This window comes from Equus przewalskii, chromosome 4, assembly GCF_037783145.1.
Source record: "Equus przewalskii isolate Varuska chromosome 4, EquPr2, whole genome shotgun sequence".
In the NCBI taxonomy this organism is placed as follows: domain Eukaryota; kingdom Metazoa; phylum Chordata; class Mammalia; order Perissodactyla; family Equidae; genus Equus; species Equus przewalskii.
This window is the reverse complement of record NC_091834.1, coordinates 8308272-8332745: the sequence shown is the minus strand read 5'-3', so window position 1 is coordinate 8332745 and position 24474 is coordinate 8308272. Positions and strand designations below refer to the sequence as shown.

Genomic DNA, 24474 nt, shown 5'->3' with positions numbered 1-24474 from the left:
ATGGATAGAGTTGTAGGTTGTTCATTCATAGTACTAAATATTTAATTTTTGCAAATCCCAAATATTGCTGCTTACAATGGGTATTGTTCATTTTTTAATTCATTAGGTAGCTGCCGTAAGTACCATAGTCAACAGAGGGATAACGCCGAAAGCTTTTGTGTTCAGAAACTATGGTCATTTTCCTGGTATCAACTCTCACTATTTGGGAGGCTGTCAGTATAAAATGTGGCAAGCCATTAGAGCCTCCTCCGCTGCGCCAGGCTACTTTGAAGAGTATGCACTGGGCAATGATCTTCATCAAGTAAGTTGACTGTATGGCTTCTCTTTTTAAATTAATGTGGTTAAAAAGAATCAGCTCTTATTAAATGTCACTGAACTTACAGAGGGACCAACCAAGGAGACTTTCTTCTTCATATCTCCATGTGGCAAAAGATGTACAGGACAAGATGTTTTTATTTGTTGTTTTTTTTTTTTAATTAGCAAGCTTTTTGGCTTGAGCATATTTTAGGAAAGATTCATTTTGTATTTTATATAATGTGATTCATTGCCAATTATGATAATTTTGTTGATGGAAAAATGAAGTGGTATGTATGATTGGCTTTCCAAATGTGATAAAAATTAAAAATGAAACGCAGTCACTAAAAATGCAGAACCCAGTCTGTTTGACAGTTTTGGCGGACGTATTTTGAAGGAGAGGGTATAATAAAATAATAGTTGTAAACACTTGTTAAGTTAGCTGTGTGCCAGGCACCTATGTAGGCCTTTGCATCTATTATCTCATTTAATCGTTGCTGCTTAGGAGGTTGACAGAGTTATTTCCACTTTACAAATGAGAAGTTGGAGTCTTAAGAAAGGTTAAGTAACTGGGCTAGGGTCACAACTGTTATGTGATGGAGTTAGGATGCTATCTGTAACTATTTTTAAGTTTATGGCTAAATGATCTATAAAGTTGAGTATTTCTGGTAATTTATACTTTTTGTGTTGTATAGACTCATCTGTTTATTGTAAATTTTTTCTCTGTCAAGTTTTTCCCACTATTTACAGAATAACTTATATTAACTTATATCATAACTTTAAATAAATGATAAAAAAAAGTCAATAAGGCTTTTGAACTGATAATTCCAAAATATGTGTATTTTATATATGCATGATTTTTATATGATATTCCACTTAAAATCCATCTCATTTGATGGAATCCATAACCTTAACTTTCCTCTCTAGTCACTGAAGTATGTGTGCTCTATTTATTTGGTATTCACATATACGTTGACAAAAAAACTGTCTTGACAGAGATTTTTAGGTATCAATCTAAACTACGTAGCAGCCATGTAAGTTTAATTTATAATTTAATTTTTGATTTTAATAATGTCAGTGTTATAATACTAAATCATTTTTATCAATTTTTTTTCTCCTATGTTTTTGTGTAGTAGCTTAGATATATTTTAAAATGTTACGGTCAGCTGTCCCATGTGCTTTGTCTTTCTGGAAGTGATGTTATAATCTTTGTAGTTAAGAGATTAAAAGAGGATTTCTTTTGTCTTTGGAGTCAATTCAGACTATTTCGTACTTTGCCAAATCAGTCATTGTTGAATTATGTAAGGCACTTCCCCTTCTCGCCTTTCCCTTCTCTCCTCCACCCCCTCAGGACAGAAAGTGCTAGCTGTAGAGTCTTTCTAACATGGATTTCAGGACAGGATCAGTCAAAATAAGATTTTTATTTTAATATGTAGCTTGCTTGTTTTAACAACTGTTTCTCCATATTCTTATAGTATTCTCACATGTTGTAAATGGAGAAATAACTTAAACAATGTATTCAAAATATAATAGTTAAGGTTTATAACATAACTAAGATGCTTGTCATGCTTCAAATTGTAGTTATGCCAAATATTAGTGAAAGTCTCAAATGATGTTACTGCAGTTCAGGACCATGTGTTCCCAGACTTGGAAAGAAGTTATCTCATTTGCTCTTTTTTTTTTATCTAAGAGGAAGTAGTTCTAAGGTTTAATTCAGTCCTGTAGAATACACGTAACAATCAAGGTAATTCGGTGGTTCTTTTTCTGTTCGGATAGACTAGTGTTGTTTCTTTTCATGTTTAGCCATTTTTATATTGGTGATCATAATCTTTGAACTAAGCTTGAGCTACAGATTAAAATAACTTCTTATATAAATTTTATGTAAAGCATATAACCACATGTGCGGAGAATATACTTTCATGTAAATCAGTGATTTGACTCCAGAAAGATTGGCACATCAACTTTAATAAGAATATTCAAATGAACCTGGAGTCTAAGCAAACTCTAAGTAAACATTTTCCTTATTGCATATTCTCTTCCAATACTTGAGGAAGAAATGAGATATTTTTCTCCTCAAAAAACATTGTGAAAGATTGATAAGAATATTTTAAAGTGTGAATGATCTTGATTGCTTGAACAAAGAAGAGATTCAGGCAAAGTTCTTTTCCAGCCCTTCAGAAGTTGCCCAGAAGTTTACAACTAAAATATGTTACTTAAGGGGATGGACTATAGTTAGTTTTTGGGTGGTGAACATGATGTAATCTATACAGAATTCCAAATATATTATGATGTACATCTGAAAATAAACAAACAAATGAAAAAAATGAAAAAAAAAAAGTAAATTCCACTGTAAAAAAAAAAAAGAGTAGCTGACTTCTCCTTTGCTGGCGACAGTGACACAGTGTGGATTGTCTAGTCTCTTTTGCCCCACAGCTCAGGATTCCACAATATTTTTCAGAGTGCTGGTCTGTCATCAAACCCAACTGTAATCACTGTGCTTAACTGATCATCAACCAGAGACAGTTAAAGGAGAAGGGCTCCTAAAGGCAGAAAAGGGCAGAAGAAAAATCCAGGCGTGAAGTTAATCTCGCAATCCCTTCCCCAATCTTCCGCTTGCATTGTGAGCTAGTAAAACCCGGTGTGTGATAAATGTCTGGAGTTTGGGCTCACATTATTAACTCAAGAGCTGTAAAACATGTGAAAACAATCTTTATTTTAAAAAAAAAGTAATATGGTACTTAATTACAATCCTCTTATCCTAAGTTCTTTGAATAATTATATTCAGTTATTTCCAGTCTCATTTTTAAAATCCCTTTTAACTGTAACGTCTGACATATGTTTTAATGTAAGTTACTTCATAACCTTTTTGGAATCAGGTAGAGTATAAATTATAGGTTAATGTTTTATTTGAGCAGTTATTGAAAATAATGCTATAATAAGAGGTATGAGTATGTAGATGGGTAGATTTCATTTGCCTTTGACTATAAAGAGAAGAATATTATGACCGTATTTTCAAGGTTTCTTGCATGTCCTAGAAAATTATAAAATGGGAAGACTTCTTTTTGAGTAGCTTCCAGTATATTACTTCTCCCTTCTCACCCAAGTAGCATCATACTTATCTTGAAATAGTATTTTTTATACAAAATTATCCCTTTTCTCTCTTTCTCTTTTTAACAGCTCATTGAGATATAATTGGTATACAGAAAAAATGCACATATTTGATGTATACGATTTGATGAGTTTTTGGCATATGCATATTCCTTCTTTCTTTTTCCATCTTCATCTCCAAAGTTAAATCATTCATTCTCTGTCTTTGGAGAAAGAGCCTGATAAATTAGTTCTCACTAAAGGTTTTGATGACAGATTCTAATATATTATTTCTCTTAGGCCTTATTTACATTTTAAAAGGTTATATTCACAAGTCAGAATACATTAACCTAGAAGGAGTTATGATATTTCATATAAATATTCCAGATAAAGAGTGTTTTTAGCAGAAAGAGCCTGCCCAGCACCTGCCAAATTATGCCTGTGCCAGGCCACAACTAATAATTTTCATAACTGGACAAAAATGTAGTGAGTGTTTACTCGGCACCAGGCACTGTGTTAGCTGGGAAGAATGTAAAGGTTTTTAATAATCGTTGGCATATTGTTTGTGTTTCCTGGATTCTACCCTCAAATAGCTCAAACTAGAAGAATTTAACAGTTATAGAATGAGAAGATATTTCAATAATAAAAATATATACAGGGTTAAGAGATGGTACAGAAGATGTGGTTTATTCTGTCAGGATTGGTCTTACAGAGAAGTTCCCATGTGAGTTGAGGCACAAAGAATGAATAATTGCTTAGGATGGAAACAGGATGAGGAGGGGAGCAAGGGAGTGATTGCTTAATGGGTACAGAGTTTCTGTTTGGACTGATAAAAACGTTTTGGAAATAGATAGTGGTGATGGTTGTAAAACATTCTGAATGTAATTAATGCCACTGAATTGTAACTTAAAAATGGTTAAAAGGATCAATTTTTTGTTATATATATTTTATCATAATAAAAAATTTTTTATGAAAACCCTAAAAGAATAAGAAGCTGAGATGAGATGACTAGGAGGCATTCACATTGTCCACTGGTTATTTTCTGGTAGGTATCCTGAGTTATGATTTGAAATGATTAAATATGCATAAAAAGCATCTAAATCTTAGGTTATTAAGTACATGCACGATGTGCTGCACTTGAAACACAATCCTGTGTGTACCTCTAAGAGATGAGTAGCAAGTTATTCTGTCAATTCACTTTTCAAGTCTCTTTACCTCAGCACCTAGCAGTGTGCCTGTCAAATACCAAGTACACAATAAATAAATAGCTATGAATATGAACTTAAATGAATGAAGAGGCTGCAGGAAGGACCATAGACATCACGTTAGCCTAATGACTTACTGACGGAAGAGGCATCTGACAAGAGTAGGCTGACTGTAAGAGAGCTTACGAGACGGTATGCCTCACCCCTGGGGAGAGTGAGTATCAAAAGTCTTAACTTCTGCACTTTTTTGATGAAATGTAGGTAAAGTTTAAGGAAGAGGAATTTACTTTGAAGCATGGCTATTAAAACCACTGGATACTGGCAACTTTTTGGTTTGGGATTGATTCTCCTATTACCAATTCTTGCTAAACCTTGTTTGCCCCTTGTTTTCTCCTCTTTTTGTCTGTTCTGATCCATCTTTATAGGCTTTTATAATAATAAAGAAGTGTTTCCTCTAAAGTACCCAGATGATTAGAAGTTTCACAGAGTATAACTATAGAATTTAAGATAAAAATAGTTTAATAAAAGTGATAACTTTTTTGCTGAATTAGAAGTGAGATATGTTTCCTCTATTATGGGAGGGGTATTATTTAATGTCCTCTTAATGGAAAACAAGGGAAAAAGCTGAAAGAATTAAATTAAAATTTATACTTGATAAAACCTTTAGGAAATAATTATTAGTACCTACATTTGAGGAATCTAAGTAGAGTTTTACAAAGTTAAACAATACAAATACCTAGCCAATTTATGACTTTCAACAGATATATAAAGATAGCTAAGTTTAAAAGTAGTGCCTTCCACCTAGTGAATGGATAAACAAACTGTGATACATCTGAATGATGAAATACTACTCAGCAATAAAAGGGAATGAATTACTGATATGTGCAATGATGTGGTTGGATCTCAGAAGCATTATGCTAGGTGAAAGAAACCAGACTCAAAAGACTATGTACTGAATTATTCCATTTATTTTGAGAACAAGATCTAATGTGTGACCTTGGAGATTAGATGAAAGAATAGCTTTTGAAGAGAAGAGTCATGAAGAACTGAAAATCCAAGGTGTTGTAAAGATGTGAAGTCACATGGGGTAATGTGAAGAGTTTCTCCCCCTTTCTGCACAGGTTAGAAAGAAGCCTGTGAGCCAGGTGCTGACTAATTTGTTGAATGAGGAGGAGTGGCTGGAAGTTGATAGTTGACAACAGTGGTGAGGACCTGGTGGTGGAACTGAATAGCCGAGCCTCTAAAGAATATGCATTTTCCAAGTGGATTGGGACTAATAAGGGTCTAGAAGGAACACTAACGAACAAATAAGACACCATTCCTCCTCCTAACCACTAAGGGGTATAAGGTATGGAAGCATCAACAACAACCTAGGAAGTGATATCAGGGAAGAGCCACATTTCTGCTAAGTCACAGAAGAAGACAGCATTTAGAAGAAGGTGAGATTACGGTGGAACTTTAACTGTGGAACGATTCCATAGAGCACAGTGCAAGGGTTTAGGATGTTGGGGAGGAGGGGAGGACTGTGTCAGCGGCACGGAAGCTCAGAGAATTGAATGCCATTGTGGGAGGGAAGACACGGTGGAGTTTAGAATGACTTGTGAATTTAGCCTCTACTGGTTCTTTGAGGAAAGTGGGCCTAGTGGCTCTAAAAACTTGTCCCACCCTCCCTGGGGATCAGTTCCAGCACATATAGTCTCAGTTCATCTGCTTCAAACTCAGCGCACACGAGGGTAGCAGTCCCCAAAACTGGTCACTACATGCTTTTTGGCCTGGCAAGGAGTAGATGGACATTCAAGTTTTTGATGAATGAACTGCACAGTCTCCCTGGTGTGAGAGAAGGCTTACTTCTCAACAGTCTTAACTTGCGCTTTGCTATGTTTTGTTTAGGATTCTGGTTTTTGGGTATGTCCTCTGCCTTGCTGCTTTCAGTTTAGGAATGATTTAGCTACATTGCTATAGCGCTTAACTCTCTTACTGAGATGGATACTGAAAATTAAGCCTGTTGAATCCGTAGTAAAGACAAGTACAATGCCAGCATGTGTGCCGCTGTGTCCTCGTTCTGCTCCTGACAAATCCCTCCCTTTTCCTGAGCCTCGACAGGGGAGAGAGGCTTCCCTGTTCTTAGGATGCCTCCTGCCAGTCAGGCGGCAAAGGAGGTGAACTCAACCCTCCCCACTCCCCATCTTTCCCTATCCCAAACCTGACGCCATTCACAGACCAGCTTTCTGCAAGCTTCACGTTACAGAGACATTCCCAACTTAAGCACGTCTCAGCCACAGAGGGACATCTGTGAAAAGAGCCAAAGACCTGAGATGTGATGGATCTATGAATGAATATGCCCCTGTTGACAAGAAATGTCTTTTAAAAGGACAGCCTTTTCTCGGGAAAGTCATAAATGTGGAAACATAAGACACATTCTTTTGAAGAGATGTAGTTGGAGAGTGGTGGAGATTGGCCACTCAGGGGCAGGTAGAGATTGAGCTGGAAGTGGCAGCAAACAACCCACTCTAAAGTGGAGAATAGAGCAAGCAGTGAAGACATGTGACAAAATAGATTCTCTGAGAGTCCACACAGCCCTGTGTATCCCTGTTATCCCAAAGATGTCATAAAGCTGTACATTGGGCATGAATGACATAAGCCATGATACAGGACCATTAGCCGTAGACTGGCTATTCCATAACTAAAGAGCCAATAAGCTTTCTCTGGGAAGTGTGATTAGCATTTTGGGATATTTCTGTATTTCTGCCTTCTAGTGTATTCTCATTCATTCAACGAGAGTGTTATTTGAGATATGTGTTTTTGAGGAAGTTGTTTTGGTAATGCTTAAAATGAAGAGTTATCATTATCTGTGACTTATAAAGTAAATACTACTCCTACCCCTAAAATAACTGAGCATAAACTCACAAGAAGGTGAGGGGCGTTTCTCCTTCACTTTCCACGAGAAATTTTAGTAACAATAGTATACTTCATTAGCAGGGCAAAATTCTGCAGGTGTTTTAAATGGGGCCTTCAAGCCAGGGCACACTACTACTGACAGTGGTGGAGGTGCAGAGTCGATGATTTTCTACAAGGAAAGGAAACTACTTGGGAGGAGTCTCTTTGATCCTTTAATTCATGAATTTTGTAAAAGGACAGTCATATTATTACCTCACTAGAGGTTGGGTGGCTGCATTTCTTTCTTTCGGTCTTTATCAGAAATTATTGTGAGACTGCTTATATACTTTATTCTACTGCCTTTTACAGTACTCTTAGCAGCATATTTTACCCTTCTTTTTGAATTCTTCAAAATAACATTGATTATTGATAAATGCTTAGATTCATAAAGTCTGCCTACTTTGTTTAGGTTATATCTGCATTATAATGAATGTGAGACTTTGAAATTGTATTGTTAATGAAGTTTCAACTTAAATTAGTTTCATTAATTTGGTTATGATTTGACTTGTGAAAAAACTAGTTTCAATTGTTTGGTAAAACCACAGTTCTTTTGTTAGGTTTTATATAGAATCTATATTAAACCTCTAAACAAGGATAATATATCTTTAAAATGTAATTTAGTTTATTTCAGTAGTTTTGAGCAAAATATGCAAAGCAATCCATGAAGAAGTTCAAAAACTTTCATAATAGGAAAGGAAAGCTTAAGGTCAGTGCAGCCAGCGCGTTTCCACATGACTTTTTTTGCAGCTGTAGTATATAAAATAAAATCACTTTGAAGAACCTATTGTTTTTAAATAATTTGTTCAATTTATTACATAGTTCAGCTCTCCCTGAGTAAATTTCAAATTGTTTAAGATAGAAGTTTTGTTTTCAAATTTGTAGAATGGAATTTCATTTTTAAGAGTTCTCTACTGTATGTTCTTGACTTACGTTTGGCAGGATGGCGGTTTGCTCCTGAATAACCCTTCAGCATTAGCAATGCACGAGTGTAAATGTCTTTGGCCAGACGTCCCCTTGGAGTGCATTGTATCCCTGGGCACTGGGCGGTATGAGAGCGACGTGAGAAATGCCGTGACATACACAAGCTTGAAGACCAAGCTGTCGAATGTTATCAACAGCGCTACAGATACGGAAGGTTAGTCTGTCTGTTTGCTGCTCTAACTTGTAGAATTCAGCTTTTGGTAGAATATGCTGATGCTAAATGCAAAAGAGTACATACGTCGGTGTTGGAGGGAAGCACATGGGATCCAGTGTCTTGTTCCCATTTCTCCTCACCCATTTCTTCTGAGTGACCCTGGAGTAGAGACTCTGTCTGGAAGCTGGTGCTGCCACTGCCTCCTTACAGTTGGAGAAGTATCTAAAGCAGGGGTAGCACAGACACTTGGCTGGAGACTCTTAAGCCAGTCGAGAAACAGGAAAAAGAGAAGGAGTCAGGTTGGTTCAGATAAAAACGTGGTAACAGTGAGAGAATGAGCGTACTTATGGTGTTACATTATTTAGGAAGGCGGAGACAGACTGGAATTAGCATGTCATCACTTCCACTCTTGCTGCACCTATAATCTAGTCTTCATGTAAAGACCAAAGTGGTCCTCGTAAAATGTAAATTAAATCATCTTTACCCAGCTCAAAACCCTCTAGGCTTCCCATCACATTTAGAGCAAAATCCAAAAGCCTCATTTGCTGAAATTTCCCAGGCCTCTGAGACCTAGCCTTTGAATACATCTCTTCCTCACCTCTTTAAGATGTACCCCTTCTGTAAAGTGTGTCCAGCTACACTTTAATTCTTGCTGTTCCTCAAACTTGCTAAGAAGTCTGCCTCAGGGCCTCTGCACTTGCTGTATTCTCTCTCCTTGAGGCCACCCCTGAGGTGTATGCTTGATTCGCTACTTTATTTCATTCAGGTCTCTGCTCAGATGTCACTTCCTCAGAAACCTTTCCTGACCACTTTCCAACCGCCTCACCGTCTCTCTCTAACCCCTTATCCTGCTTCTTTCTTTTTTTTTCTCATAGAGCATTCATCTCATTATGGATATATATTACGCACTTGCTTGTTTAATTCCTTATTCTCTACCTCTCTCTCCCACAAGAATGTAAGGCAGGAACTTATCCAGTTGACTGCGTTGACTTCAGTGCCTAACACACAGTAAACAGTCAATGAGTACTTTTGAATTTCTAGTTTTGGCCTTGAGGTTTAGATCTCCATATTTTACTATTTTATTTTTAAGTCCTATATGAAATCTTTTATTAAATTTTTCAAAAGAATTTTTACCACTTAGCCACTTGCTTCTCATTCTCACTCTTTCCATATCATGAGGTTATTGGCTGAGTCTATTAGCTATGTAAGGATCTTAAATTCCCCAGTAAGGACTTTTATCTATTAAATGATAACCCAAGAAAAGCTAATATTCTGGATTTTTCACTATCTGAAATTTTGTTGTCAAATCAATCAAATATTCTTACCATAAGCAATCTGCTGAGAAAAGGGTAGCTTTAATCAGCCAGTCTCATAATACTTACATGTACACCTTGTGCAAACTGTGTGATAGGTTCATCTGAAATTTTCAAGAAGCATGAAGTGTTGCGTCCATGTACTTATACTCTAGTTAGTGAAGAATTAGAGTGAAACACATGTAATTGCTGATAGTTCATGGTTATTGACCTATAAAAAACAGCAATTTCATTTGGTTCAATCTAATATATTATCAATTGCTAAATAAATGGTAGTTGTAGATGATTAAGACTATGAATTAAGAGGGAGAATGAGAAAGCTAGATTGTTGTAGACAGTTTACAAGAAGTAAATTACACTTGATACAGGTCTTAAAGGATCCGTAGGGTTTGGGCATTTTAAAAGAGGATGAAGACTTCCATTTCTGGCCATGATAGAATAATAGGAGCCGTATATTTCCTTTCACTTAAACCATTAGAAAACTGGACAAAACAATGGTTTTCAGACATTAGGTGACAGGTGGCACAGGTCAGTGAACCCTGAGAGAAGGAAAATAAATGAAGTAATCACTATATTTGCCCAGCCTGCTACCTGAAAAGAGTTTCTAGGCCATAGTACAGGGAGGGGAGAACCCAAAACAGCAGGACAGTCCCTTGGAGTTCAGGAAACAGAGTTTGGAGTTCAAGGAGGCCAAGGAAACTAGCATTTGTGGGCAAAATACGACAGAGAAGGCAGCTTCAGAGAGAGCGTGCTCCAGAGATATGCAGAGCCATCTCCTTGAGTACTGATCTGTGCATGCATGTGAGGAAGCTACCCAAAGCAGAGGAAAGAAACGCCAGAAAGCACCAGCACAATCCTTAGAGCTCACGTGGGACCCATAGTAGCTGAGATTTCCATCAGCTAGATCAGAAAGACCTTGTAATACATTGGATGTGCAAGAGTCCTCAGAAGGGTACTGTCTCAGAAATGGCACCCGATTAGCTATGGGTCCACCCTAAGAAAGCTTAAAAGCATTTCTCAAAAAGATCAAATTGAGTCCAGTTAACAGCATCCATTGTTAGAATAAAATTGAATAATATTTAAAGGAATGCAACAAACTCCAGCACACAAAAATGTGAAATTCACTGTGTTTGGCATCCAATAAAAAATTACCAGGCATACAAAGAAGCAAGAAAAGACACCCTTACCCAGGAGAAAACCCAATAAGAACAGACCTAGACGTGAAACAGATGATAGAATTAGCAGACAAGGACATTACAATGCTGTTATAAGTATACTCCATATGTTCAATGAAATAGAGGAAAACTTGAACATGATGAGGAGAGAGAAGGGTAATATAAAAAGGACCCAAATCAAACTGCTAGAGGTGAGAAATCCAAGACCTGAAATGAAAATACAGTTGATATGATTAACAGCAATTCTACACAAATGGGTAAAAAATAGAAGAAGAGTAACTACTTCCCAGCTCATTCTATAGGACAGCTTTACCCTGACACCAAAACCAGGTAAAAATATCAAAATACCGATCAATATTCCCTATTCATATGCATGCAGAAATCCTTAAAATATGCTAATAAATTGAATTCAGCTGTTTATAAAAAGGAGAATACAGAATAACCAAGTAGGGTACATCCCAGAAATATGGGGTAGGTTTAATATTCAAAAAAATCAGTGTAATTCACTTCATTAACAGACCAAAAAAGGAAAAATTTAAGATAATCTCAATATATACAGAAAAAGACGTGACAGAATTCAGTATCCATTCATGATAAACACTCAGCAAATTAGGGACAGAAGGCAACTTCCTCAGCCTAAGGAAGGGCATCTAAAAAGAAACAAAACAGAGCCAGCATCATATTTAATGGGAAAAGATTGAATGCTTTCTACCTAAGATCAGGAACAGCGTAAGATTTCTCCCATCACTTCCAGTCAATGTTGTACTGGAGATCTGTCCAGCGTAGTAAGGCAGTAAAAGGAAATAAAAGGCATATAGATTAGAAATGAAGAGGAGAATATTTATAGTCAGCATGGTTGTCTATGTTGGCAATCTTAAGGAATCTATAAAAAAGCTACTAGAACTAATAAGTCTAGCAAAGTTGAAGAATACAAAGTCAATACAAATCTATTGTATTTCTGCGTCCTGGCAATGAACAATTGAAAATTGAAATGAAATATATACAAGGCCTAAATAAATAAATCAAATAAATCCATATGCCAGGCTCATGAATTGAAATCTCAGTATTTTTGTTAAAGTGGCAGATGACAAATTGATCTATAGACTCCTTGCAATTGCTATAAAAATCTAAACCAGCTTTTTCTGGGGTAGAAATTAACAAGATGACTATAAAATTCATATGGATATGCAAAAGACCTAGAATAGCCAAAACAATTTTGAAAAAGAAGTTGGAGGACTTACGCCCTCTGATTTCAAGACTATAAAACTACAGTAAGCAGAGGACTGTGGTATTTGCATAAAGATAGACACACACAGATCAGTGGCACGTAATAGAGAGTACAGAAATTGATCCATACATCTAAGTTCAAAAGATTTTTGACAAAGGTAACTCAATGAGGAAAGGCTAGTCATTTCAACAACTAGTACTTGGACAATTAGATAACTATATTTAAAAAAATGAGTCTTGATCCTTCGTACCTTTTACAAAAATTTACTTGAAATGGATTGTAGACCTAAACAGAAGAGCTAAAACTATAAAACTTTTAGAATACTCTAGAGAAGATCTTGACGACCTTGGGTTAGGTAAAGATTGTTTAGATAAGACACACAAATTATGAACCAAAAAAGAAAGATAAATTAGATTTCATCAAATTATAAATTTTGCTCTTCAAAAGATACTTTTAATAAAATGAAAAGACAAGCTATAGACTGAAATAAAATATTTATAAAACATGTATCTGATCTGTCATCAGAACCAAATACATAATCAGAACCAAAATATAGGGAGAATTCTTACATTTTATATATATATATATAAAGAATATCTAAAGAAGAAAACAAATTCAGTCAAAAAAATGGACAAAAAATTTGAATACACACTTCATTGAAGATCTACAGATGACTAATAAGCACATGAAAGACTTCTCAACATCATTAGTTTGTTAGAATAATGAAAACTAAAAGTACGGGGTACCACTACACCATCCTCTAGAATGTCTAAAATTAAGACTGACAATACCTAGTTTTGACAAAGATGTGGAGCAGTGGGAACTCTGTTATATTAATAGTTGGAATGCAAAATGGTGCAGCCATTTGAAAAACAGCGATGCAGTTCTTAAAAAGGTAAATATACTTTACCATATGACCCAGCAATTTCATTCCCAGGTGTTTACCCAAGAGGAATGGAATCACATATCCACAAAAAGACTTAGTGTAAATGTTTATAGCGGGAGTATTCCTAATAGCTAAAAATGGAAGAGAGCCAGAACTAGAACTGGAGAGAACAAATTGTGGTATATCCATACAATGGAATACTACTCAGCAATAAAAAGGAAGGAACTAGAGAGACAACTACAACGTGGATGAATTTCAAAAGCATTTTGCTAAGTAAAAGAAGGTAGATGGCTACGAGCTATATACTTAGGATTCTGTGTATATGGACCGCTAGAAAAGGCAAAGGGTAAGGGACAGCAACTTTAGAGGCCTGAAGGAACCTTTTGGGGTGATGGAAATATTCTGTTGTGATTGTCGTGCTGGCTACACAGTGTATGCATTTGTCAACACTTGTCAAATTCTACACTTAAAACCAGTGAATTTTACTGTATGAAAACTACGCCTCAGTGAAGATGATCCCAAAAAATTAAAAACAAAAAAAGGAAAGTTGGAAAGGCATTTCAGCTGTGGCTAACAGTGTGACCAAAACCAGAGAGAAGAGAGGACTGGAGCAAGTATCCTAATTTAGCAGAATTATGTGAAGTATTTTGGGAGATTAATTTCTCTTTGTAGTTATTTTCATTATTATGGGTTCTTTACTCCTATTGTTAATTAGGTGGAGTGATGAAATAAGAACAGCTTTGTAATTTGCCCTAAAAGAGGATAATTTTAAATAAAGATAAATTTAGATCATTGCAGATCAACTCAGTTTTCTTATCCACCCTATCCCCTGTTTATTTGTTTTAACAGAAGTCCATATAATGCTTGACGGTCTGTTACCTCCTGACACCTATTTTAGATTCAATCCTGTAATGTGTGAAAACATACCTCTCGATGAAAGTCGAAATGAAAAGCTGGATCAGCTGCAGTTGGAAGGGTTGAAGTACATAGAAAGAAATGAAGAAAAGATGAAAAAACTTGCAAAAATATTAAGTCAAGAAAAAACAACTCTGCAGAAAATTAATGACTGGATAAAACTAAAAACTGACATGTATGAAGGCCTTCCATTCTTTTCAAAATTGTGATGATTGCATATTTTCTCATGAGTGAAGGCCTGTTCAGGAGATCCACCGAATTGGATAAGGAATTATGGGGTTCAGCATGAGTCAACTTTGAAATACTTACTGAATTCTGGGGAGTCCTGAGAAAGACAGTGCTTGAACCAGCTTGCACAGCACAGAGGGTGTGCTTGGTTACAGAATCCAAATGGAAATTAGATTTTTATGATGTTAATAATTAAGTTTTAGGAATCTTGTTGTGCTAGTTGGTTTTAGTAGATGTTGGTGTTATATTGTTAGATGTTTGAAAATTTATTAATATATGTGCCAAACAAGAACTGAAAACTATATTATTCTTGGTATTTTTGTGTTAGTCACCATAATCATGTTGATTTTATTTGATCATTGATTTTCTTTCATGTGGAAAAGCTAATTTCTTCTTAATTTACATTACTTATGTTTTCACTAGCTACATTCTACAATCCAAATGTTGCCTTTTACTGTAATATCATCTAAACAGATGCACAAAAATGGAATTTTCTCTATCAGAGGACTTTTACATTTGAAATATGAAAGACCAGATTCAGTTTTCTATTCAAAATATTTGTTTCAACTTTGATTCAAAAAGATAAGTGAAGTCCCAGTCAACCACTCTTTCCCCCTGAAATTTCAAGATAATGCTGTATGTTAACTTTTCTAGCTCCAGCTTATCATCCACTGTTATAAAATTATTTGAATTTACTGAGAAAATATCCCTATCACCAACAAAAATAAACTATTGAAACAAACCATTGTTAAAAGGCTAATGTCATTTTTCAATTATTTACTGTTAACAATGTAGCTCTCCATCTGTTTGTAGAATTTGAACATACCTGTCAACAGTATGCTTAAAAAAATGCTAGGCTTGTTTTACCTTATTAACTCCTTTAACTGTCTGGATTTTGCAGAGGCTAATAACATGCGCACCAACCCACATCATTGTGTACGCCAACCAAATTCATCTTTGTTGTGTTATCTGTCTATCTGCCATGTAAATCCTTACATCATGTTTAGATTTGTCAAGAAAAGTGAAAAAAAGGTAAGTACCCTTTGCTTTGTGCATACAAACTAAAGCTAAACCCTGTTACCTAGATTGTCGTATTGATTCTTTGCAACATTGATTCGTATAGGCAGTGAGGTATGTGCTGGGGGGAGCTGAAGGTCTGGATGCTAATCCAGGATCTGATGATGTGAAGTCCTTCTCTCTGTGACCTGGAGGAGGGGGGCCAGCCTTTCTGGGCTTCACGTATTTCATTTGTAACATGAGGAAAGCTAGCTCTAAAATTTTATTTACTCTTCTTTTATGGCAACCCAAGAAGTAAATTCTGCAGATGTACAAACAAAAGATAAGAACAGATGTGAAAATGGATTTTCAGTCTTATATGGGAAGATACCAACTTTTCAAAGAAGCAAAGCGGAAGAACAGTCTATTTTAGAAGTAAAATGCAATAAATTCTCCAACTCAGCAATTAGATTAAAAATATAGAGAATAAAAATAGTTTTGATGCTCTGGCCTTCTTAGGTGTCTCAGAGTTCTTATTTCTGTAATGAATGGTATGCTGGCAATATTTCAGCTCTGTTCTTGCTACAGATATTCTTCTTTATTAGAAACGTAGCTCAGATCGAGTTGTCCCTAGAGGCATACGGGCGGGATGGGATTTCCCCCGGCGGGTGGAGAGGGCCCAGCCTGGGTTATAATTACACTGTGCACTTCTTCCCCTCCCACACCACATTTTATCCCGAAGAAAGTGGACTTCAAAGGAGTCTTCCAAGAGGGAAGGAAGTCACAGAAAGTCAGCATGCAGTCTCAGGGGACAGTGGGGAACCTTACAACTTTGTTTTGGAAATAGGATGGAGGGGCTCCCTTTGACACCCCCCAGCAGCTACTGACAGCTGCCTCCCCTCTTCACTTATTAGAGTGCTGCCAGTTTCTGAAGTAGCTAGGACCTCTGAAGTTGGAAGCTCAAAATTTTACCTAACCTGCCCTGCTCTAGACGTAATTCATCACATTTTTGAATATTTCGCAGGTGTCAGTGCTAGTAATGTGACTAGAAACAGATTTGTAACATCCAAAGTACAGTTTTGAGTTACAGTGTAAGTAAATATGAGCCTACCAGTGATCTCTGACTTGTTTTTGTTGGGGTAACTTCGGTTTATATACCAGTGATTTCTAAAGATTTTGTCAAGCAGTCCTTTCAGATCACAAATACTACATATTCATCTGGAACTACTAAAACAACTTGTAAGAAAAATCCAAATAATTGGAAATTAATATTTCTTGATATTCTTTGTAATAAATCAAATTTCAAGCACAATAAAGTAATATTTAATGCAATTTACATATTTGCACCTTATAAGTTCACTGTTGTCCTAGCATCATGTAGCTCGTGTAGCTCTCTGCCCCTTGTTTTTCTTGGCTGATGATTCCCCTGTTGAACGGTACAATATACAAGCATACTCTGGCCATAGCTTCTTTCTTAAGCTCCGTAGCGTGGCACCTCAGTGTGTCCTCATGTCCCTGTCCCTGTCTCTTTAGCTCTTTTCACTCTCCTACAAAAAGTACCCCCGGTTGTGTGTGCACCAGTTTTCAATCATTCTTGTCCACATTTGTCCTTGAACCTGGTTATCCGAAGAAGTGTGTAACTCACCTGAGAGAACCCTCATTTTATGATAAAGCCAGTGCTTTCCGTTGTCCAGAAGCAGGGTGGACTTCTTTTCAGGAAAGAGCAGAAGTAAAGAACACTTCCGAAAGATGAGCGCTCGCTACCAAGTAGGTTATGGATTCTCCACTGGACTGTTTTTAAAGTAGGATGAGGTCTTTATAGAAAAAAATTTGAAAGATAGATAATGGCCCATTAGGTTCTTTCCAACCCTATAATTCTTTAATAGTTTATAAAAATAAAAAAAGGATCAGATAAAAGAAATGTTTGTCAGTTTCAGAAGAAATTAGGGTATTTCTTATTCATTCACGCCACTTATTCTATAAGATAAGATTCAGCTGATGCCTTAGCAAACAGTATGTACTTACTGATAAGCTTATGTATTTAAATCAGCTAGTTTTCATTTGTACTGATGGATATATCTCATTCGTTAATCATTTTGATTTTTTTAAATATGATAATGTGTGCCTTGAAAATGGCTACATTTTGAAAAGTCTAATTGAAAAACCAAAATTTATTCACTGTCAGTTGTTTTGTTACAACTAACTTTGAGTAAAGTTGATGAAATTCTGGTTGCATTTCTACATTAAGGAAAATTTCATAGCTATGAAAGTAGAGAAACATAAATGTGTTTTATTAAGTATTTCCTCATCTATAGAGGAAACCTGAATATTTTTACAATGTTAATAGCTAGTCCCTAGTGTTATATGTCAAGCACTATACTGAAAGCTGTGTCCGTTATCGCATTAGGTCTTGTTATATCCTTGTGAAGGAGGTACTGTTACTCCTGTTATCCAGCTAAGGAACGCAAGGCTATAGAAAGTTAAATAATAGTGAAATAAAGAAGACAATTATAAACATCTTTAACTTTTCCTTTTATTTCTCCCAATTGGCCAGGTTCACAAGTTCATTATTGATTGTACAAACGTTTATTGACTGCCATCTTTATTCTAGGACTGACTTCACCCTTCACCCACATTTGATCATCAATTCCTACTTTCATGTGGAGGATTTTTTTCCTTTTTTATTGAAGTATAATTTTCTTTTTTATCGAAGTATAATTTTCATAGCAAATTGTTGTTCATTGTAGCTGTACAATTTGTAATTGTTCGTAGTTATAGAGTTGTGCAATCATCACCATAATCCAGCTTTAAAGCAATTCCATCATCCCTGAAAGTTCCCGCCATGCTTGTTTGTAGTTACTCCCTGCTTCTGTCCCCAGCCCCCGACAACCACTGGTCTGCTTTCTGTCTGTACAGATTGACCATTTCTGAATATTTCACGTCAATGGGATCATACCATGTGTAATCTTTTGCATCTGGCTCTTTTCACTTAGCATATTTTTGAGATTCATCCAAGTTGTGGCATCTATCAGTTATTGACTTCTTATTGCTGATCAGTATTCCATTTTACGGATATACCACATTTTGTTTATCCATTCACAAGTTGATGGTCATTTGAACTGTTGTCACTATTTACCTGTGATGAATAATGCCGCTATGAAATTCATGTAGAAGCCTTTGTGAGGACATAACGTTTCATTTCTCTCGAATAGATATCTGGAAGTGGAATTGCTGTAGTTGTGTGGTAAGTGTTTAACTTTTCAAGAAACAACCGGTTTTCCAAAGTGTCTGTACCATTTTACGTTCCCATCGGCAGTGTATGAGAGTTCCCGCTCCTCCACATCTTCACCAGCCCTGGAATTGTCTTTTTGATTATAGTCATATGTAATGGTATTTCATTGTGGTTTTAATTTGCAGTCCCCTAATGACTATTGATGTTGAGCAACCATCTTTTTAGGTGCTTATTAGCTATTTGTATATTTTCTTTGGTGAAATGTCCATTCATAGCTTTTGCCCATTTTTAAATTAGTTTGTCTTCTCATTTTTGAGTTGTAAGAATTCTTTTATATATTCTGGATACAAGTGTTCTGCGAGATACATGATTTTCAACTATATTCTCCCAGTCTGTGACTTGTCTTCATTTTCTCAATGCTATCTTTTAAAGCAAGCATATGAGTTTTTAATTTTGATGAGGGTCATTTTATCAGTTCTTTTGAGTTAATTTTGTGTCTGGTGTGAATGAGGGTCAAAACTTTTTTTTTGCATAGGGATATCCAGTTGTCTCAGCATCATTTGTTAAAAGAAAGATTCTCTCACCACTGAACTGCTGTTGTGCTTTTATCAGAAATCTGTTGTCTTTGTATTTGTGAGTCCGTTTCTGGAGTCTCTTTTCCATTGATCTGTATGTTAATCCCGTGCCATTATCACACTGGCCTGGTTACTAAGGCCTTATAATAAGTTTTGAAATCAGACAGTATAATTCTTCCAATTCTTTTCAAAATTATTTTGGATCTTCTGGTTTCTTTGCATTTCTTTGTAAATTTAGCATCAGTTTGTCATTTTCCACTCACACAAAGAAAGCTTGCTGGAATTCTGATAGAGATTGCGTTGAATGTACTGATAACGTTGAGAGAGCTGACGTATTTATGGTGTTAAGTCCTTCAGTGGCGTCTGTCCTTTGAAGTATGCCGCGAACATGGATTCTGTCCATTTATTTAGATATTTAAAAATTTCCACAACTAGAAGAACCCACAACTAAGAATATACAACTCTGTACCGGGGGGCTTTGGGGAGAAAAAGGACAAAAATAAAATCTTAAAACTTTCTCAGCAATGTTTTGTAGTTTTCAGTGTGCAAATCTCATGCTCCATTTATGAAATTTAAGTGTTTTATTCATTTTGATGCAATTGTGAATGGAATTGTTAATTTCTTTGATTGTTACCAGTATGTAGAAATGCATACATATGATTGCAGCCCTGGTGATAGCGTGATTTTCCAGCTTGTGAATTATCAAGCTAGTAATGTCACAATGACCTAATCCATGAAGTATGGACAGGGTACTACGAATTGTGAAAAATAGTTGCAGTATTAATCATAATGATCTTACTGGTAATGCATGACTGTGATAGTTCTGGGTTATTTTTATCTTTAGGCAGTGGACACCTGTTTTAAAGGATTCAATTCTAATTGTGCAATAATATGTATATTAAATGTCACATTTACATTACTGTGTTTTTTGGCATAAAGATATTTAAATCTCTAGAAATACTCATTTAAAAGAAGTCAGATCCTGGAATCTGGATTAGATGGTATTTTATTGTTGCGGGCACTCGGTAAGTGGGGAGTTACTTAAAGTTACATGTTAGCATTTTATCTTAGGTTATCCATACCTAAAATGTTTTGAATTTACTCCTGATTAAATATATTGAATTGGATTACAGTTTAGTCTCAATCAGTAAAAATATGAATTACACTGTTTCAGAGAAGAACAGCGTATTAGGTGTTCAATACCTTTGCTAGCTTAAGAATTCAGGAATTAACATGCTTTCCTTGTTTTCATATTTCTTCATTGTGGATTCCTGTGCTGAATACATGCTTAATGAAACAAAACATTTTGACATAGACTGAGCAATTTTGAACTGTCAAGTGTAGAAGTTCCTGTATTGTGTATATTTAAAACAAGAGTCAGTGATGAATTTAAAATATGGCACAAAATAAGAAACAAGAAAGCTCATCTCAGGCTTTGCGAATTTATGAAAACATAGACTTTCTTATTTTTCCCTTACCAGTTAACAGGACAACAAATAACATGTTTCTAGTAGTTGAAATTGCCATCTGTCCCATATTTTAGTTATTTGTGGGGCTGCCTTAACTTACCTTTGTTTCTTCCACTGTACATTATCTTGACAGATTCTTGATCCCTGTGAATGACAGACATTACATGCATAAACTCTCACTTGGCTACCATTATGCCTAACAGCCGGCACATCTGAGTGCTCGCTGAGTACTGGGACCTGAGCTAAGCAGGTTACAGGAGTTAGCCCCTTAGTCCTCACGGTAAGCCTCTAAGGTGAATGTCGTCAGTGTCCCTTTCTTAGAAAGAAAAACGTTGCCCAAGATATCACAGCTGGGGAGTTGTAGAGCTAAGAGGAATCCGCTTTCTTAACCAGGACTCTTTCCATCCCTCTTTCCTAGAATGTCCTTGCCTGAATGTTGCATAGTGGCTTCAGATCCAATTTACTAAACTGAATCTGTAAACTCTTGGGTGTAGTCAGTGAAGAAGTGTAATTCCAACATCAAACCGTGTGAATACTCATGTTCTTGTCTCCACAGTGGTTCTCTGCTAGGGGTGGTATTACTCGTTTCCCTGAAAGAGTCTGAAAATCTGGGGTAGTGAGGGGAGATTGTCTGGGGGAACAACCGCCCTTTAGTACACCAGGAGTCAGAGACGGTAAATGTGATAGGGGCACAGGACAGCCCCTCATAATAGAAAACTCTCCCACCCAAAACACTAACATTCCTCCCTTTCAGAAACCATAAGCTGCTTATCCACAGAATGCAAATAATGAATTTCTTTCACAAGAAATGGAGGATATACTTTGACCAGATTTAGAGTGCATAAGCCATTTGTAAAATTCCATTTTGATTCCATCCCAACAGGAATTCTTTTTGCATCCATTGCTCCTTGTTCTTCCTTTTTTTTTTGCCAAGTTGAAATACAACTGAACTCTTCACTTAATCTCGCTTTTTTGGACCAAATCTATGGCAGTTACTCTTTCATGACTAGGAAGTAGGAAGGAGGGAGAGCACATTCAAAAACAGTTCGTTCTGTTCCTGGCAAGAGCTATCCACCATCCAAAATAGATTCATAGACTACAGATGTCCCTGAACTAAACTGTTTGCATGTGCTGGTCCAAGGGTTTGGTAAATGTCTCTGTCTCAGAAGTCACACTGATTGCTTTGTTCATTAAAACGTTTATTCAGCCGGTGCAAGTGGCTTGAAGTTCATCACACTCCACAGATATGTATTATTAATTTGGATAATTAGTTTGTAAAAAATAAAATATTGACTATAATGTTGATTTACCTTCATGATAAAAATCTTGAACTTAATAAGGACCTATTCCTTGCCTCTAGACAACATATATTGTGAGATGTATTTTAAAGATTTCCATCTGATTGAATATGAACAGGTTACAGGTCCAAAATGACTGAGAGTTCCAGTAATACTTGTAGCTAACATTTATTGCCATTTCACCTTCACAGCAACCTATGAGGTAGGTACTATCATGATCCCTACTTTTCACTAGCACTGAGATGGTGATGATGGTGAGAAGAGTCTTATATTTCTTGACTGCTGTTAAGTTTGGGCTCTATCCTTCCCCAAAGAGAACCAAAATGCCTTCTCATTATCAAGGGGAAATTATAGATCATAGTATGATCATGAGTCTATAGCAGTCTTTCTTAAATTATCTATCTAAAATGACACATACTCTAATATCCTTTCGCATGTTTTATTCTAAACTAGTCTACATTACATTTAAATGCCTGATTTGTATTCCTTAGGCAATTTTCAAGGATTGAACCAAGATAAATGTGCCCATAATATAGAAGAATAAAATAGTAAGTTAACAACTACTACTTGGTGGCACTCCTTCTCGTAGAATGCACTACTGCTGACAATGTGGGCAACGGACAGTGGCCAACAGCCATGCTAAATCCATCCAATTATCTGAGAAAAAGGAAAGCTATGTCATCATATCTTAATTATATTACATTGTATTCCCAACACACCTTGTTCCAAAGTAGTATTTAATGTAGCATTTTAACTAAATTACCTATCAAAATAATTTAAAAAGCACTGTGAATGCAATTTAGAACTAGTCCATGCCTTGACCAAGCAGAACAGGATAGTAAAAAGGAAAACACAAAAGTCACCAAATGTTCTGTGCCCAGATGCACAGTCCCGGAAATTCACTATAAGGGATCTTATAAAAGAAAGTGTCTTTCTTTATGTTTTGTACAATTTGGCCACATTTTTAAAGACAGATATTCTAGGGGAAGAAGCAGTCGTTGTGCTTTCGTTTTTGTGATCACAGTCTAAGGAACTGTTAACCAAAGTCTCTCAAAATGAAAAACTTAAAACCAGTGTAACTTACACCTCTCTCTGCCTTTCAGATTTGGGCTTAAAAACACAAGTTTTTTATAATACTAGTAGAATTAAGAGCCATTTAAGAAAGATTTTTTTCTGCATCTCAATCATTAAAGCCACATTCTTGTAAATCACAGGTGCTGTTATTCTGCTAATTTTGCATGAACATGTGTGGAATCAGGATACAATTAATCCATACACATCGAAACATGCCCTTAGGCACCCATTTCCTTTGTCCAATTATGTGAAAAGTGCCCAATGCTGACACTCAAAAACTGTAGAAGTGTCGGAACTTTCCACCCTGTCTGATTAATCTACAATGCAAAGGTTTGTTTATATATACACATAGAGTACCACAGGGAATACATGCTTCAAAGGTTTTGACGAAGTTTAGATGGTATAGAATTTTGTGACATAGGCTTATGCCGTTGTCATTTTTTGAGCGTGGGTCGGTGGCTATGTCCTGATCTTCAGACAGAGTCCTATGTGTCTGCAATAATGTGTGGAAAAGTTCTCCGTCCGGTCCTCATAAGCTTAATCATCAGCTCAAAGGATAAGAGCTCAACTCCACCTCTCTTAAGAGTAATTTTCACAACCCAGAGAGGTACTTAAAAAAAAAGATATCTTATATGCGCTGCAGTCACTTGAAAGCATCTGCAAAAGTCATGATTACAATTTTAAAATATGTAGATAAAACTGTTGTATGTGCATTATGAAGAGAGGAAAAAGGAAACTTCTCATTGGGCGACAGATAATTGATGTAATGTAGCTTGCTTTATTTTTATCTGATTATATCATGCATTCCCAACTCAGCTTGTCTTGTGCTTCTAAGGACTATCTCACAGCTTCTAGCACCCTGCTAGATACGTTATAGGCTCTTAATAAATACGTCCCTTAAGTTAGGCTTAATTGAATGATCTGCCTTACACCATTATTGGGGGATGAGGAAAATGAAAATGCTTTAAAAAGTACTTGCTGAAACAGTTTCCTTTTAACATCCCGACACGGGGCCGCTTCTCTGTGCTGGTAGGAGCATCACGGCTGGGGTCATTTTCCACAACGTGAGCGGGACCCTTGCCAGACAGTAACAAGTGCGCAGGTTACAAAGCCTGTCATTTCCTCCCACGCAGCACCTGAGGTAAACATTGTTCATACCGTTTGCTTGTCTCATGTCTTAACAGGAACTCAAATACAACCCTTCAGGGCATAGAAGAAAGGCTGCTTTTGTTTGAACTGTGAACCTTTTTCTACCTCTTTCTGACCAGTATCTGCTCATTCTACAGTTATATTCCTGTTCCCCATCACTGCCCCTGTCTTGGAGTCTTCCTCATTTTGTCAGATTGAGTCTTAGTTTTGGGCTATTCTGTTGCCTAGATCTTTAAAGATATACCTTATTTTAGTAAATTAATGAGTGGAGGACTCTG

At 36.3% G+C, this 24474-nt stretch overlaps 1 protein-coding gene across 4 annotated transcripts in view; it reads left to right on the top strand.

Annotated features, from left to right (window-relative positions):
• The window catches only part of PNPLA8 (patatin like phospholipase domain containing 8), a 55119-nt gene that overhangs the window by 28338 nt on the left and 2307 nt on the right, over positions 1-24474 (top strand). Inside the window, exons 8-11 of one of the 4 annotated variants that reach the window (XM_070615419.1) lie at positions 107-301; positions 8463-8658; positions 15305-15435; positions 15713-16735. In XM_070615419.1, coding sequence (XP_070471520.1) covers positions 107-301; positions 8463-8658; positions 15305-15435; positions 15713-15718 — 528 coding nt within the window. In that variant the 3' untranslated portion in view covers positions 15719-16735. Of the gene's footprint in view, positions 1-106; positions 302-8462; positions 8659-14109; positions 15146-15304; positions 15436-15712; positions 16736-24474 lie in introns of those variants that run through there. The other 3 variants (XM_070615418.1, XM_070615416.1, XM_070615415.1) reach the window with 3 other exon arrangements.